The following is an 18,103-nucleotide window of genomic DNA, read 5'->3' as shown; positions in this document are numbered from 1 at the left end:
TGAATCACTGACATTTATTTACTGCTTATCTCAGTGAACTATCGTCCTCTGTTGCTATTTGTGGTGGTTTAATATCCTTCAAAGACTTTGCTGCTGTTGTTACACGTACCACTCCACGATGCTCTTGTGTGCGCGGATGACGGAGGTCTCGATGTCGATGGGATGGTACCTCATCCCTCTCAGCTCCATGGCCTCCTCCAGAGCTCCCACCACGAACAGAGCATCGTGTCGCTCTGTTCAGCAGACACAAAGACACACAGTTAGTCACGGTGCGACGAGAGCGATGACGCGTAGCACACAGCGAGACAAACAACCTCCGTTGGCGTCCGTGAGCTCGGTGCGACGGAGGAAGCCCAGGTAGCCCGTCCTGGCCCAAACGGTCTGAGTGTCTCCGAAGCTGAGTCTGGAGTTGAAGTGGTCGGACTGAAGAACCTCCTCGCCGTAACCGCTGTAGTAACCGCTGCCGTTATGAGCGCTGTGAACCCAGATCTGCATACCAGGAAAATGTATGATTAGCTGTGTTGAGTTTACTCTTTGGTCTCTAATTATCGGATTATCAACCAATCACACTTTGAATGCCTAGCAATGGAATACATCACAGGACTCTTGCTCATAAATTCTTAGGTTGAGTTAGGAGCTCAACAATTTTGCCCCAAAAATGCCAAAAACAAAGAAAGAATAGGAAGAACAAAAAGAAGACATTTAGAAAAGAAAGAAACGGGTCGTGTCTGCCGACCTCTCCGAGATGCGAGTCTCCAAGCGGTCCCTTGGTCTCCGGATTGGCGATGATGATACGAACTCCGGGCAGGATCTGAAAAATAAAATATAAAAATAAAGAATAAAAACAATCTCCCTGCTTCCTGCTTCACTCTGACTCATGCAGGAATACAGCCGCACAAATAGAAGCAGCTGTTTATGTTAAAAACACTTTAAATTTCACTGTCGGTTCACACCATCGCCTGTTAAAGCTGCTCGGACATAAAATACATAAAACAACCTTATGAACGGATGTGACTGCACTTCAAATAACCGCCGTTTATTATGTTTACCGAGCAGAGGTCCTCTGATGTTTTTGCACGTACACAGCAAACATCGTGTCAATGAAGCGATAAAAGTGATGGACTGAGTGGAAAGCAATCATTAGTTTTCTCTCCTCCTCCCACATGCAGTGAGTCAAAAACAACAGTGTGCCGATCGATGACCAGCCCTGAATCATGACGTCCTCTCTTTGTGTGTCAGCGTGGGGGAAGAAGACGTGAACGACTCGTCGAGCTCCAAGAAAAGATCCATCAGTTTGCTTTCAGGACAGATCGGGACAGTGGAGAGTTTGGGAAACTTCATGTGCTAAAGGCACGAGCTTCAGCGAGCTTTCAAACATCAAACCAAGTTTGTTAAATCTAAGAGCTGAAAGGCATTCGAAGACTATGTTAGCTTCAAAGCGTTGTGTCAATGTCACACTTAAGTAAGTGGCCACAAAGTTGCTACTCTTCATTTGTAAATTTTAGGTCTAGGAGGCGTCCTGGTTAGAAACTCATGAAAAATGTTCAAATTCACAACTTTTGATCCAAATGAAGACAGACTCAGAAACCGCTGGCTAATGTCTTTCACCAAGAAGTCTTTCTGTATCAACTGCTGGTTTCCGAGGTTCTGGTCTTGAGATATCCCGAATGAATAAAGAAACTAAAGGTTTTCACAGACTGATCATGGTGTTAGCTGACCTCACTGCTAGCCCACAGCAGTTGTTTTGTCAGCTAACACTCTTCTTCCAATGGTAAAGTATAATTCGGGGAGCCTTTTTTTTAAACTGCTTGAGCCTACGAACAGTTACTGTGCATCTGCGAGCTGCTGTGGAACCCACCTCCATCCCACATCTCTCTCTGTTCTCCACAGAGCCCTCGCTGCAGCTCTCCCAGAGGAGACAAACCACAAATATACAGGAGTATTTCTGGAAATAACAGAAATCTAGAATCTTCTGCCGGTTCTATCTGTCTCAACCGAAATGCTTTTCTGGCAGCTTTAATTTAACATCAACATCTTAACACTGGACTCTGTATGTTTTCAAGTATTAGTTTCAGAGCTTCAACATGTCAATCAGACATGCTGTCTCTTAATATTTAGACATTTTGCACTGCTGTCAGTCCTCCTGCTGGTCTCGCTTAGCTGCTCAGAGCTCAGCAATGAAACTGAAGTAAGTGCTGCTCAGCCATCAGTACCTCTGCAGATCTGAGTTGCTGTATGACAGCTCTGTATTCAGTAATGTATCACTAGACCTTCAATGCGAAACCAGTTTTAAAAGCTTTTTAGGGAGGTTCATGTCTTTATCAGGCAGACAGAGCTGGAGTAAAGAAGCCAGAGAGTGAGAAGGTGGCGGCATGGACCAAAAACCTTAGTGAGGAGCTCAGTGCCAGAGCGCCACTTTCATTTCATTCCTTTAAAAGCATCAAGGTCACTTCAATTGCTTTAAATTCACTTTTACGCAGACACTGCAGCCTTGAACTCTTCTAGAAAATATCAAATGGTTCTCTATCTGAAATCACAAATACCTGACAGATCTGAAATTAAAGCCTTTATTCCAACAGTTTCAAAGTTTGTGTTAAGTCTGACTGAGCCCATATGAGAAAAAATGATAGTCCTTTGAATTTACTGTTCAGAGGACTATCAGGTGTCATGTGTCCTGCCCTCTGCAGGTTTATCCCAGGCATCTCTCTCCCCTAAACCAGAGTATTTCCAGTACTCAGAACACATCTGAGGCTGGATATTTCCTGCTCTGTCCTACATATGAGTAAGGGTAACCTTTTTCCAGAGGGCACAGGCAACAGCTTTGTAACCTTTCCAATGGCCACCAGTGGGCAACTCGTCTGGTTATAAAAAGATTTCCAGTTTCGAGTTGTCTCTCTTCCACAACATGTGTTTTGCACAACGTGTCTTCCTCTCCTCATCCCCAACCAGTCGCAGCAAATGACTGCCCCTCCCTGAGCCTGGTTGCCGGAGGTTTCTTCCTGTTAAAAGAGAGTTCTTCATTCCCACTGTTGCCAAAGTGCTTGCTCATCTGCCTGTTGGGTTTTCTTGGTTTTCTGTACCGCCGTAGGGTCAGGCATGTCACACGAAGAAATAACCTCAGAAATGCTCATTAATGAATGGCCAAGGCTACACAACATACAATCTATGCTACTGTCACCCACTGATTTTTTTTCAGGGGCAGAAGCAGAAGTCAGTGTTATAGAGGAGCATGGTGTCACAAGCTGTAGTCTGGAGTCAGTAATTGATGTTAATGACCCCATCTTGACAACTCCAATTGTGCCAAGCCATAAACAGATGTAAAGAGAAATAATGCAGTACCATAAAACACTGAATCCAAATAATAAGCAACAGTAAATAAGTGAAAATGAGCACGGTTTCATAGGTTTCTGTTTAAAGTGAGGTGCCCTCTGCCTTTTTTATTAGAAATGTTATGGCATTGTCCCAAACACTCAACCCTCACTGGCTCTGCAAAGTTCACGATGATCTGACACATGACGTGGCGTGTTGAGCTTTTTTCACCACATAAACTGACATTAACCAAGGCTAATTTTATTAGTCTGCTAAATATTTATACCACTGATGTTTCTTCTAATTACAGCTTTGGAAATCACTCAGTTTAAAGCTCACTTAACATCCTAGTGTGAGTTTCATATTTCTGCCGCAGCAAAAGGCAAAAAGCCTGCTCGGCAGCTGTCCTTTCACTGATACATGGAAAGAAAAACTCTTCAAATAACACGCTGTACAGCATTTGCTGTTTTTTTAAATGTACTCTAAAAATAACCTGGTTTCACTGGTCTGCAGCTACTAAATGTGGGCGAGCCGTTTACCGAAGGTTATGAATTTTTCTTCCTTTGCCATCTGCCAGGTGCACATGAGTAGGTGCAATGTCTTTTTTTTTGCTTTTTTGTCACAGTTATTTGTACATCAAGAAGTAAATAGTTTCCTATATAGAGAAAATAAATGGTAAACGTTGTCATGGTAACACATGCGAGAGTCAAAACTTTTGTATTTCAATAATAAAGCCATCGTTACAAGACACCCTTTTTATTTCCTGCTACACTTGATAAGTGACCGAACAGCAACTTTGTTGATGCAGGAGGAGCTAAGTAAGAGTTTCTAGAGACTGAAAAATGAACATGGAAGTTAAAAAAATTGCAGTTCCTCCAAAGTGGACGTTAGAGGAACTGTAATTTTTAAGACTGGCTCAAAAAGTTACTTAAACTCTAATCTCATGTGTACAGCCTGCTACAAAAAAGGGGGTTTGGTCTCTGTGGCTACTTCAACTCTATGATGGGTGACACGTTTTTATAATTGCCTGTTTTAGACTTTATTGAGTCAGTCTTGTGGCCACTCTGAAGGCTGTAGAAGTGGCAAAGTTCTAACTCTAAGCTCGAAGAGGACAGGAACTGAGAGGCACTGAGTGTAAGCAAAGCATCTGTTAGATTTTGGCGTAAAATTCACCCAGAGGCCTCCACAAAGAAATCTTTCGATAGTCTGATAAAAGCAGAGGTTTGGGAAAGGCTCAGACATCGCTAATAAAAATGGTCTGATACGTTACAGGTTTTTCTAGGGTACGTTTAAGTCTTTCTCCTCACATCCACATGAATCCTAATCTAAACCTTGTAAAACTTTTCGGGTCGGGCAGTTCTGCAGTTGCACTAATGGACAAGCACGCATGTTTGACAGCTATCTAATAGTCGTCTCTCTCCTCCCACGTGCCCACCGACAGAAAGGGAGGATGAACATTTGAAGGCTCGTCATTGACTCAAACCTGCTGTCTGTTTTGACTCACTGAATGTGGGAGGACATGCAGTGAAAAGCAGAAAATAGTCCTGGAACGTGCTGCCACTCAATTTACATCTTCATCCCAGCGTGTCTTTGGTAATTTGCTGTCAGCTGCTCAGTGTTGGCTCATGTTTCACCTAAAATTTCATGAATCGCCTCTCACGTGGAACTTGAACTTTGTGGGGTTTAATGAAACCTCTTGTATTTTTTAGCACTATGCTGATTGGATGCTTTGATTTGATTTGAAACCACATGCAAATTTTAATGTATAAATATTAATGCACTCACCTTGCCAGACTCCATCAAGGGGAGACTGTGAGGAGAACCTCTCTCCACTAATCGAACCCTGGAACAAAAGTGTTATTGTCAAAACTTTTTACAGTAAAGCGAGGGGAAGACGGCTGACGGGACTTACTGACAGGTTACCGTACCTGTCGTGACGCAGCGCTCTCATGTCTACGTACACAGTAGTGGGGTCTGGCCCTGAAGTGCCCTGCAGCCACAGAACAAGTAATCAGAAAGATTTAGTTTGCCAAAATCTCAAACAGCGTTTCACCGGAGTGATGAACTAACTGTACAGTGAGTGAACAACTTAAATGAGAGAGAACTAGCAAAAAAAAAACCTCTTTCTGGTCAAAGAAGCTAAGAAGAAGGGAAGTTGTAGGGATATTTGCTCTCTACATGTAAGTAATCCTCATATGAGGAGGAGCCGGTGGCTCCCTTTGGACCAAGTCAAACTGTATGCCAGTTCTTTTGTGAAAGGCAGAGTGGCAGGAGAATTAACTCATTCTGTTTTTATTAATAGTCGAAGGAGGCAGGAAACCTGTGGAAGTCCACACAGAAGAGCCCAGCCCTGACCTGGGCTTAAAACCAGGACCCTACTGGGTCAGACAACAGCACTACACATGAGCCACTGTGGTGCCAAAACAAAGGGTTCGGTGCCGAGACAAGAGGAGGGAGGGGAAGGCACAGGAAAGGAGGTACAAACAGATTCCTTTATGTGAATATACAGAGGAAGCAAATCCAGGAAATTTCAAAAGGAAACCACAAAGATGAGGAAGATTAGGTCACTAACTGGGTTAAATATACTGATTTATGATTACAAGTTTTCAATTTAATTTTGCTTTCACATGCAAGGATATCATGACAAAAGCTCCCAAACAATGATGATGGGAGCGCTAGTTTGGACGACTTCCTGGCGACTTTCACAAAGTAAGTTTTTCATGATTGGGCTTTTGTTTTATGATTACTTACTATAAGGTAGTCTGTCTGAAGATCTCCTGATAAGCAATAACCAGTGCACGTAGGAGGAAGTCTTAAAATTGATATCCATTAACTGCTGTCTGGATAAATCTCGGCTCCACCTTAAGACAGACCGACTTATAATAATAAATGTGCACGATTTCCATGTGAATCAGAAATACGGCCACTTGTGTTAGCATTGCTCTTCCTCGGTGCAGTTGGTAATCTAACCTGACACTGCGTATCTGCAATGTAACAGCTTTCAGTCGCTTATAAAATATGATTTTTATTGTCAAACCATCTGATTAACAGTTTCAAGTATTTCTTTAGACAAAGTTTAAATTTGTCCAAGTTTTCCTCCTTAGGGACTAGAAATCAGTGAGCAGGAACATCCCTAACCCACTGATAAAAATTCAAAGAATTTAAGCTGCAGAATATTTCGGAGGATAAAACCGTTGAGTGCAAAGCTCCATCTGAACTCAAGTCACAAGTTTTTGTGATAACCGCATGTACACTACAGTCTGCAGGAGCAGCTGGTTTGCTTTTTACCTGCAGGCAGATGGCCAGGTTGACTCTGCAGCCGAAGGCTGTGCTGACAGAGCGCGGGTGAAGACCGAGGTCTTTGAAGAGCTTAGAGAAAGAGTGTGTGAGCGCCATCCTGGGCCTCTCCTCTGCCACCACCACACAGGCTCGAACCCGAGACAGATCCAGACCCCGAGCCTGCGAAAGAGACGAAAGGAAAATCACATCTAATCCCAGAGAGTACAGCTGTGGACTACTGGAATGAGAAAAAAATCCTTTCAAATATAAAGTTTTTCTTTTGACTTTCTGCCTCTTTAATGTACTTAGTTCACCAGAATAATAACACACTCAAATCCCTTCTTGTGTAGGTGTTACATTAAAAAAAAACTGTGACTAAAAATAAAAAAGTACAAAAGTATAAAGTTTGCTTCATCTGTAGCTGTAAAGGAGACAAGAAAAAAGTGCTTTGTTTCTACTTTCCTCTCAGCGTTTAACGCTCAGTCTCCATGGAAACTTAAAGACAGATAGTCACTAAAATTAACTCTGTGGCTTCTATCCGTGACCAATCAGAGGCGTCTGTGTCTGTAACTCCAGCTTTCAGATGTGTCCTCAGGCTGAGCAGATGGAGACAGAGTTTGTTACCGCTGAGCAGAGGAGAGGGTGAGGGAGGTGAGTTAGGCAGTGTCAGGCTTGGTTCAGCTGCTGTCTGCTCACTCACATGGAGGCTGTGGGTTTATCTGCTGTGTCATTTTAGTGTTTCATGGTCTTATTTTGAAGGTTTAGCCACTGTGACCACATTCACACAGGCTCTAACTCAACCATCTTTGAGAACACAAGGCGACAGTTCTGCTCTGGAGATTTGCTGAAACGTCGAGGTCCACTTTAACCAGTACTCGCAGCAGGTGGAGAGCTTGTTTACGTGCTGCCACAACAAGCTCACAGAGGCTGATAAACAGAGCAGCAACTAGAGAAACTTGGTTGGTGTGCCTTCTTTTGCAAGATAACACATTTGTACATGTTCCCACCGACTGAGTCTAACTTTGGGAAAAACACGGTCCTGACATCTTTATGGACCAGCAGAAAAACATATATATCTATTTGAAGTAGAGCTGGGCGATAGAACGATAACGATATGTATTGCGAAATAACTTTTTCTCGATAGAAAAATTAAACTATTGCGATAGACCTCATCTCTCTTGTCCTCTTAAAAAATAAAAAAAGAACAGCCAATCCAAATTAAGTAGCGCAGAGCCGAACCAATCACAGCCGCAGCGTCACGTCACGTGACTTGTTACGTACAGCACAAGCGCCAAGGCGCACATGTGTATTTGTTTTTGCAGCCGTGCAGCCCGGGTAATGAAGGAAAGGAGTTTGCCGACTAGAGAAAAATCAACCGAGAGCGTGAGCGAAGGTTACCGAAGAAAAAACCTATGATGGTTCCAATGCCAAAGTTCCGTAGTGTGAAGGTATTTCGGCTATTTCAAGTCTGACAAACAACAGAGTAGCGCGCACTATAAATTGTGCCGAAAGCAAGTCTGGAAATACAATAAAGCGGTGCATGCTCAATCTCTGACTGAAAGCGCTAATTCGTCATTCGGCTTTTGTCAGACTAAAGTAACTGTTAAAACTGTTTGAAAAGCTAAGCTATACAACAAGGAGAGATTGAGAATTTCCTTTTAGTTCTCAGTTTATTTGATATTGACAAAAGTTAGTCAATTTTGTCTGTTCTTCTGTAAAACAAACTAAGATTTATTTTTAGAATTAATATTTTGTTTCTAAGTGGAATTGATTATTTAGTGGTCTGTTTTGTTTGTTCTGTTTTGAAACTTAAACGCTTTAGCGGCTGCCTTTTGTGTAGTTTGCAATATTTGCCTTTATTTATCTGAAAAAGTCTCATGTTCCCTAAGTACATCTACCCTGTTGAACTTATTATGGGAAATAAATATTTTAATTAAAACAAGCTGCTAATTATTTCACATTTTACTTGTGAGCAACGGCACATTTAAATCTTACAAATATAGTTATTTGGCTTATATCGTGATATATATAGTTATCGCCTGAAATGAAAAAAACATCGTAATATGAAAAAATCTTATATCGCCCAGCTCTAATTTGAAGCCATGTTTTACAGAGCAGGCTTTGAACTGTAGGGGATCGAGGGGAGAGACCAACTTCTTCATATTTGAATCAACTAGTTTCATTTATTTAGTGCATTTTGAGTTCTCTGACCACTCAAAGCAATTTACGCTCCAACCCACACTCACCTTTTCACACAGCACTTTATTCTCTTCTCTAAGGCGCTTTAACTACTCCGTGTTCGCACCTCTGGCCAGTATAGACTCACCAATTAACCTAACATGTATGTCTTTGAACTGTGGGAGGAAGCTGGAGTAGCCAGAGGGAACCCACGCAGCACATTCAACTCCACACAGAACGGCCAGCTTAGAGGTTTGAACCTGTCTAGCTACAAGCCACGAGTACTAAAAACAAATGTGATTTGTTTAGGGAAGCTCAGTATATACTGACGGTCATATTTCTATTTTCATGGTTCCTGTTAAAATCAAGCAAGCTGTGTTTTCTTACTGTTCATTTCTTATTTTTGACTCCTCCCAGCAGATCCACCTGCAGGCTCGGAGTACAGTCACTCTACTTCACAGTGCCTGCAGCACTCTGCACAAGGCAGGCAAGCTGCATGAAACATGTACAGTGAGTTTGGCTTTTTCTTTCACTGTGTGATGTGTACAAGTGGAGTGCTGTCCATTGTTCTTAAGTCAGGGTGCATGGATTGTAAGGGTGAGGATCCAAATACAGAAAAAAGGGTGCTAACATCAACAACAGGTGTGCCTTTAATATGGCTCTTACCAGAGACCAAAATAATAGAGATCAGAAAGTAAATGAACAAATAAATAAATAAATGTATGGAGCATAGCAGATACTGTTACAGAGACTACACTACAATGCACCACCTGCACGTGTCCAGCAGGTGAATATTAAAGAAGTATAACAGGAACGACTACACGACTGTCGTGTCTCCAGCTGTCTGTGTCTGCAGCAGGGTATAATCGAGGCTTAAGGGGAAGACAGGACTATTTATACACAGAGAGGGCTGATTAGGGAATGACCAACACGAGGGTAACAGGACAATCGGGACATCCAGAGGGAGACAGGAAGCAAAACTAACACAGGACGTGAAAGAAAACAAAAGTAAAAAGTAAAGGAAGTAACCAAAGGAAAGTGATACAGACATGAATACTCCCACCTACCAAGTACGAGTAGAGGAAACAATCCAAAGGAAAACATAGTAAATATGGAAACAAGAAGACACACAGCAAACATGAGGACAGGGGCATAAAGATGAGAGAGAGGGAAAAACAAGCAGGGAAACACTGAAGGAACTTGAACTACCACTGATGGAAACTAAGACAAGAACCAAAACACAGGCTGGAAACTGAAGCTCGTCACACAGAAATGAACACTTCAAACACTTGAAGCAAGAAGCTCGAACTCTAATCTATCCAGCAGCAATTCCAACAAAAAACCAGGCCATGACAGAACTTCTCTTTTGCACACAAAGTAATAAAAGCGTTGGACGATACTGCATCTAATGAGGTAATGTTTGCACACTGGATGTAGTAAAACATGTCCATGGAATATTTTTTTCAATCGATGGCCTTTACCAGGCTGCACAGCCATCAGACTCTGTCCTAGTTTATCACAGGAGCAACCGAGCATAGATGATTTATGTGAGAAAAGCAAACTGGAGGCTGGATACATTATGTTTATGAGAAGGTGCAAATGTGATCAGAACAAAAAGTTCATTTTTTATATTGATATTTTATATCAGGGATTTCTATTATCAAGTTGTTATTCTGAGTTCTTATTTTTCATGGCCCACCAGCTTGTTTCTACTGCTTGCAGCTCGCTTTTCTGTATCTGCAGCCTCCTGGAAAACCTCCCATGTTTGAAAATGGTCTTAAATATGTAAACAGACAGAACTTGAAACCGACACGTTGCTCGTCTCACTGTCGTGCTGACCTTGAGCGCCTCGGTCTGCAGGCCGAGTCCTTTAGTGCAGAGCTCCATGACGCTGTAGGAGCAGAAGGTGTCTCGCACCCTCAGCTGGCTGACGGCCAGCAGCCACAGTGCTGGGTTGGACTCCAGCTCCACCGGCGGGATCAGGATGGACTGGTGGCCAGAATACACGCTGCAGACAACACAAAGGCTTTTCAGTGTGTGTGTCGGGTATCTGCATGTGCCGACTCAGAACAATAAGACAAATTTAAAAATGGACGACATGTTTACAAGCACTAACAACATCAGAAGACTGATGAGTGTTGATGACCTGGTTATGTACTTTTACTCACTCTATAACCGGTCACACTTACTAACATTATGATTTATTGTCCTGAGAAACCGGCCAACCAGCACCACAGGGCCGTGTAACAATCTGATGTAAATGTGAGTTACTGTCAGCGAGGACGACATGAAATCCTCATGCCGAGGATGATTTGTTTTATTCAGAAGACATTTAGCAGCAGATATCGGCTCCAGACGAGTTGAGAATTTATGAGACCAAGATTTGAAAGTAAGCAGACCTGCAGGCCGGAGCCAAGATTTAACGTTTTAAAGACTGTCGAGTTTCAGGCGGAGACCTTTAAACATTAATATTACTTATTATTATTATCATTAAGTACAAATCACTGTTCTTGTATTTTAAGAGGGTGAGGTAGGGATGAGTATAACCAAACCTTCCATGTTCAAAAGCTAATCTTCCCCCTTTTTACTGAAAATACATCAATAAAGACTTAAAGTGTAACACAACACAACAAAGTTGTATTTATTTATGAATTTCTTAAATTGCCACTGAGTGTTGTAAGTAAGCACAACGTGTTACTGCATCCACAGGTTCATGCTATATAATGCAAGAGTAAAAGATGAAGGGGGGCAGCTCCAATCTGCAGGTATCAGCAAGAAAAGGCAGCCTGTGTGTTACAGGGATAAATCCATTTAGTGAAGCAGTTTTTAAGCATTGTTCAACTTAAGGTGTTCAAAATAACAACATGCAAGCCTGTTTTTAGCAGCGTGCTGCAGTAGTCATGGTGCTAAATTACCCTTCCTGCAGCTCAGGTTTGAAACCCACTGCACACATTATGAAATGAAAAAAACAAAGAAAGATGAGGTCATGAAACACAGATGTAAAGCACTTCAAAATGAACATATATGACTACATATTTATATGTAAATAAGAGTATGAATCCTTAAAATACATGTAGGGTTTAAATGATTGGCAAAACATCTGCTTTTATTTACTTTTCTGGAAACTCTGGGTGTTACTTTGGGAATAAAGTGGGTGTGCCTTTGATTTTGCACCTCGGACAGAGTTTTGTTCCATCCTCCAGATCATGGCGGGAGCGTTTCAGTGCTTAGCTTGTATAGGGACTGAAAATTCTTCCTGTCCTCCTTATCTGCTCTGAGCTGCTTGATGAGCTACGTTGAATCTGATTGAATAGCACGCATTGTCTTAAGTGGGATACTAAGCTACTGCAGCTACATACAGTACAAGTTCATATCTGTGCTGCTTTGATTTGGACCATCCATTCTTTAACATAAAAAAGTGCAAAATGAAATGACTGGAGGACCCTTCAAGAGTGCAAAATGCATATTTAATGGTTTGTAAGTGGGTGGAGATGCATTTAGGAGCTGCACCAACCTGCAGAGACACCAGAGGACGAAGCCGAGGCCGCAGTAGGGATCCAGACAGATGGCAACTTCTCTGGACGGGTACAGCTCACACTGCAGCTTCACTGACCGACAGAAGGCTGCAACTGCATTATGGGACATCTGGAGCAGAGAGAAGAGAGGGGAGGGAGAGAGACACACGAAACACACAAAAAGACAAACAAGGAACAAGATAGGAAGGTTCACAATTAATCTAAATTTAAAGTAAAACATTTCACATTTTTCGCCCAGTAAATTCATCTTTGAAAAGCGAGCGACATCTTAGATGGAAGAAGCGGTTTGTGTGTGGGGACTAAGCCCTTCGACTGTGAGCCAAATGTGCTTTCATTCTGCTTTCTACTCATTTTGCTGCTGCTCTGATGGCTGAATTTCCCTCTGGAGTAAGAAAAGTAATGACTAGAGGAGGAGGAGGAGGAAGAGGAGGGGAGTGGGACCAGGCGACAGAGGTTTGGTGAGGATTAGGGCTGAGCTGACCTGAACTCCGGCCAGCATGCCGGTCGTCGACACGCTGAAGTCCAGATAGGCCAGGCCGTCCGGGTTGGTGGGCTTATAGAGAGCTGGAGGCTTCTTCTTTGGCAGGTCATCTGCAGCATGCACACACACACACACACACACATATATTTATTTCAGTGCACTCAAGAGGACAGTCTGTTGAGTTTGGCTCATTTCAAACACTGACCTCCAGCTGAACCCAGAGAGAAAAGGGCCTCAAATATTCTGCTGCAGCAGAATCACAGCAACATGACTGATGTCTCACTTTCCATATAAAAAGAGAGCGCTTTAAAGCACAAGCATGGTGATACTCTGTATTTCTCTCACTGTCAACAAATCCCAAGGGAAGATAGAACCAACAACAGACAGTGCTAACAAGCTCTGTGTGTACAACTGCAGCCTGATAGATCCCTTTCCTCCTCCCCCATCCAATAAAATACATCACTGAGTATCGGCGTTACGCTGGGTGAGATGTTCCTTTATAATCAGTGGCACTCACACACCGTTGTTTATTTTCACCCGATCCCAGATATCCTCACAAGTGTTCTAAATCTGTATCTGTACTCTGCTGAAAAAACACAACAGCCACACGGAGATGAGAGTAAAAAAAGCATTAGGGTGTATGTGTGTGAGAAGAGCAGACGTGTGTATTCATCTGAATATGTAAGTCCTCCACCTTTTGGTAAGCATCTCTGTTTTGCAGTCACAGGGAATATGTTGGTCCCTCTGATAGATTTCCCAAACCTATAAACTTCATATTTAAATAATCTTGTTTGAATGATCATCCATGCACAGTTCACATTCTCATCCGACCAGTTTCTGACTAGCTGGAGATTTGTTGGTGGTATGATTATGGGGAGAAAAACTACAGCGTGCACTAAACTCAAGGTTCTCACATTTTAATCTGGTCCGCATCTGTCTTGAAATTTTGACCTGCCTAGATGTAGCCTGTCCGGTCTGTCCGCGCATTAACAGACAGTCGCACCTCCAGACTGCAGAGACTGTGACATGTTTGGCTCTCTGTGGTGAGTTTAAGGAGCCGGAGATTTGGATGGGAGCCACGGGACGAAGGACAGGGAGCTGAAGCAGGTAGCCAACTGTCACACGAAAGTGAACCCTAAGTGATCCTAACACCACAGCAAGTGCAGATAACCGATTTCTTTAGTGGGTTCACTGAAGAAAACATCAAGTGTTCCAGTTGTTCTATTTAAAGGGTGATCTAGATCTTATTCTTTGCTTTTAGTCATCCTGGCTCAGTAGAGCGATTCGGAGATTTTTCTTAAAGGGCAAAAACAAAGGAAAGAGTGTCCTTGATTTATAACACACACAAAGAAACACAATTATTTTTTGTTTTAATAATAATTGAAGCAAGAATTGTAATTCAATTAATTAGATTCAGACCCATGCTGACAGCAGACAAAACACTAGCAGAGATGTGGACTGAGGGGTGTGGAAAAGACACTTCCACACGCATCAATTCAATAAACTGATAACAGACTTGCAGCTACAGCAAGTTTTTATTTTTGGATAAATCACAGAGTGATGGAGCTGTAAAGGCAGGTTTCATCACAGCAGAGGATTTCATTTAATGTGCATTCTTTAGGTTTATATCTGCAACCAGAACTACTCAGACTGCATTGTGAGGCGGCTGTGCACGACCTGCATTTATGTTAAATTAAAGTACTTAATGCGAGTGTGATTTCCCTGTGCGGATATGAATGAAACGCTGTACCGGTGTCCAGGACTGGGGGCCAGTTCCTGATGTCCACCGTGGCCATGGCCTCTTTGGAGCGCAGCAGCTTACAGATGACGGCGGTGGTCATCACACACGCCGAGTGACTCACCTGCACAATCAGAAAGAGAACGACAGAAGAAGAAATTAAGCTCCCTGTTTTCCCCAGAGGAAATCAGAAGTCAGCCAGAGTCATACGAGTCTGGAATTAGCTGGGAGCGAGAGCTTGAACCCTGGAGGTCTGACTGAAAGAGAAACCGCATCGGTTTAACAGACAAATTAAGAGTCTGACCTCGACAATCATCTTAACAGTGGGCAGGGTGGTGGAGATGTTCTGAGGGTGAGGCGGTCGCACTGTGATGGGAACGCAGCCGGCGTACAGGCAGCCGTAAAAGGCTGCGATCAGGTCTATACCTGCAGAAGAAGGAGACACACAGGTGTGAACGATGCTTGCAGTGTCCAGGTGCTGTCACCTGAAAAGTACATTTAACATCTGCGTCGTCTCTCACCTGGCGGGTACACCAGAGCGACATGGTCTCCTTCCTGCAGACCGCCTCTCTCCATCAGCAGAGCTGCCACTCGCTCCGCCCTCTTATGCAGCTGCAGACAGGTGAGAGAGCTGGACACTGCCCCCTGCAGGAGGTGAGAGAGGGGAACGGTGTGAGCCATCAAGAAGCCACCTGCCACGCTCAAAGGACAAAAACTGCAGTTCATCTAACGGCCACTTGAGGACCTGCATTAATTAAGTTATGAATAATTAATTATACTGTTTTCTACTTGCTCGAATTAGCTCATCATCCCCCATCATCAAATATGGCCACACCTGTTTTTATTTATTTACTTAAATTAATCATGATAATGAAGCCTGAATTTCCTGATTTTAAGCTACTGATTCCATGGATAAAGATCCGTTTTGGTATCGATTATGATCCACTTTTATTCTCCTTGTATTCAGCATCTTAACACCACAGAGCAGTGATGACTGATCTACAGATTTTTCACCTGCAGTTCACCAGCAGCAGGTTATAGAGCTCAGAACTGTACAATTTTTTAAGGTGGTCAGGTGTGTGTGGGTGTGCTGGTACCCGAGAGCTGAGCAGGGTGTAGAGGATGTGGTCCGGTGTGGTCTGAGCTCTCCACTGCAAAACCTCGGACAGGAACAGAAACTGCAAGACAGACATGAACACTTCTTTCACACACGCTTTGATGGCTTAATCTGTGTGTGTGTGTGTGTGTGTGCGCATGTGTGTGATCTAATTTCCGTCAATAGTTCAAGACTTGCTGATGTAATTCATAAAACAGCAGAGGTGCATCAAACACATTTACAAGGAGAATAAAATGATACATTTCTCCCATGATTTCAATTATTGCAACATCAGCATTTTGAGATAAAACTGCAAAGCAGACAAGAGACATTAAATTCAAATAGAGCTGATAGCATAGAGCGACTGCAGAGCATGTACAAAAAGTTTTTACCATCGAGTGAACTCCATGTCAACGTGTGCTTACTCATCACTTACTGCTTTTTACTGCTGAGTCTCTGCCTTCTGTCCGGCACATTAAAGCGGTTTAATCAATATCACAGGCGGTGAAATTTCAAAGCAGGTGAAAAAAACAAAAAACTGCCTCTGAAGATTATATTTACAGGCAGTTAAATGATGCAGACTGACTGACGTGACTGATGCTGAAAATCTGACTCCATCAGGCAGTTGAAAAAGTAGGCAGCCTATTCAGAAAGTTAATTGCCAGTTTATGTTTGTAAATCAATTTGTCCTTTTTATAAAATCCGTTTTTTCTGGATGTGTTGTTTTCCTAAAATGTCAAATTTGCAACTTCTCCCAGTTCTGTAACTACTCATTAACAGCAGTTTTCATAAAAACAAGACATCAAAATATTTCAAGTTATCTTTTCAGTGAGATTAAAACTTTATGCAACAGTACTTTAATTACCTAAAAATACTGTATAATAGATTGTTTTTATTTGTTTTTATCAGCTTCCAAAACCTCATAATTCACCGTATTCACCCATGAGAGGGAGGATACGGAGTATAGAGGACTGACAGGTCACAAAAATGACGACCTGCTGAAGTTCAAACTGAGCATCACGGGGGAGGAAAGGTTTTTAAGTGTCTTATCTGAGTATTGCAGAAGCAGCTGCTGGGATTTTTCCGCATCCCTCTCTTGGGTTTACAGAGAATGAGCCGAAAGAGAGAGAGAATATTCAGTGAGTGGCAGGTTTCTTTGTGAAAATGCCATGTTGCCTTGCAGCTGACAGAAAGGCAACACTAACTCAAATAACCCATCGTCACAGCCAACGTCTGCAGAAGAGCATCTCTGAAAATGAGCTGCAGCAACAAAAGACCACACTGGGTGCCCCTGCAGCTCACACTCAGTCACCAAAAGTGGCCACAGAAGACTGGAAAGATGTTGCTGAAGAGAAGAGTATGATGAATTTGCACAAAAACACAAAGGCATCCATCCTGGCTTGTTTGGTTTGGTGTAATATTGTGGGGGATATTTTCTTTGCACACTTTGGGCCCCTTAGTACCAACTGAGTATCATTTAAACATCACAGCCCACCACAGTATTGCTGCAGACCATGCCCATGCCTTTATGACATCTTCTGATCCTGATCCAGCAGGACTGCAGCACCTTGTTTAATGTATGCATGAAGCATCTGTGAAGACAAAAGAGGCTCCAGCCCAGGAGCTGTGTGTACCTGACAAAGCGTGCACGAGTCTGTGTGTTTGTGGTTATTCCACTATGCAGACGATTAGTTTGGCAAATATTTATGGAGGACTGAACAACTTCCATCAGAGTGACTCAAAAGTGAAGGTGAAGTCTTGACACGACTTTTCATACAAAATATTCTGTTTGATGTGATATCAAACAGAGAAGAGCAGAAAAATGTTCTAGACGCTGGAGTCAAAGAGATTTTGATGATTTTGCTTGACTAAATTATTAATAGTTTATCAGAAGTGCAGCAGATTACTTTTCCTGTCAGTCAACTTGTCGCTTACTCAATGATCTTCTGATCTCGGGGCTTTTCAACATAAAGTTACCTTTTTTGGGCAGAGCTTGCTTTTAAATGGAGTTGTGATGTTACTTCTTGAGCTGAGACACTGTTTCTTATAAAAGAGAGTAACGCAGCTGTTTGCTGTCTGACTCACCTGGTCGTTATCATCAGTCTGTCCCAGGTCTCTGCCGCTGGCCTGAGCGATTCTCTTCCCTGACACCAGATTTCCCACCATCACAGAGGCGGGTCCGATCTCTGCCACACACAGACAGAATCAGCACATCAACAACTACAACTGCCCACAAGGTTACCACCTAAAAACCCTGAGCAGACCCTCGCCCACCTGGCTGTTTCTGCCGCGGTTTGGGCAGGTTGGTGACACAGGTGTGGGGGCACATCAGGACGTTGCAGGGGTGCAGCCCCCCCTCCAGGTACAGCTGCTTGATCTCCGACAGGTGGATGCCGCCCAGAGGAGTCTTGGGAAGGGTGTTGGCCGGCACCAGAGCCAGACAGAAGACGCCCACCCCGTGGATGCTGTCTATGGCCTGAGAGTCA

The 18,103-nt window shown here is 43.0% G+C and overlaps 1 protein-coding gene across 4 annotated transcripts in view; it reads right to left on the bottom strand.

Moving 5' to 3' along the window:
* The window catches only part of LOC100707500 (disco-interacting protein 2 homolog C), a 74,299-nt gene that overhangs the window by 5,535 nt on the left and 50,661 nt on the right, over positions 1–18,103 (bottom strand). For all 4 annotated transcript variants that reach the window (XR_002058737.2, XM_013266707.3, XM_013266708.3 and 1 more), the window contains 15 exons: positions 17,892–18,093; positions 17,703–17,803; positions 15,619–15,699; positions 15,043–15,166; positions 14,826–14,947; positions 14,534–14,645; positions 12,784–12,893; positions 12,281–12,411; positions 10,606–10,774; positions 6,598–6,768; positions 5,238–5,299; positions 5,095–5,152; positions 737–811; positions 315–489; positions 110–233 (listed from right to left, as the gene is read on the bottom strand). Coding sequence is in view for 3 of the 4 variants with exons in the window: in XM_013266707.3 (XP_013122161.1) it covers positions 110–233; positions 315–489; positions 737–811; positions 5,095–5,152; positions 5,238–5,299; positions 6,598–6,768; positions 10,606–10,774; positions 12,281–12,411; positions 12,784–12,893; positions 14,534–14,645; positions 14,826–14,947; positions 15,043–15,166; positions 15,619–15,699; positions 17,703–17,803; positions 17,892–18,093 (1,817 nt within the window). In the remaining variant the exon portion in view is untranslated. The remainder of the gene's footprint in view (positions 1–109; positions 234–314; positions 490–736; positions 812–5,094; positions 5,153–5,237; positions 5,300–6,597; positions 6,769–10,605; positions 10,775–12,280; positions 12,412–12,783; positions 12,894–14,533; positions 14,646–14,825; positions 14,948–15,042; positions 15,167–15,618; positions 15,700–17,702; positions 17,804–17,891; positions 18,094–18,103) is intronic.

This window comes from Oreochromis niloticus, linkage group LG9 (genome assembly GCF_001858045.2).
Source record: "Oreochromis niloticus isolate F11D_XX linkage group LG9, O_niloticus_UMD_NMBU, whole genome shotgun sequence".
NCBI lineage: Eukaryota > Metazoa > Chordata > Actinopteri > Cichliformes > Cichlidae > Oreochromis > Oreochromis niloticus.
Note: the sequence above shows the minus strand (reverse complement) of the source record. Positions and strands in the feature narration are given on the sequence as shown.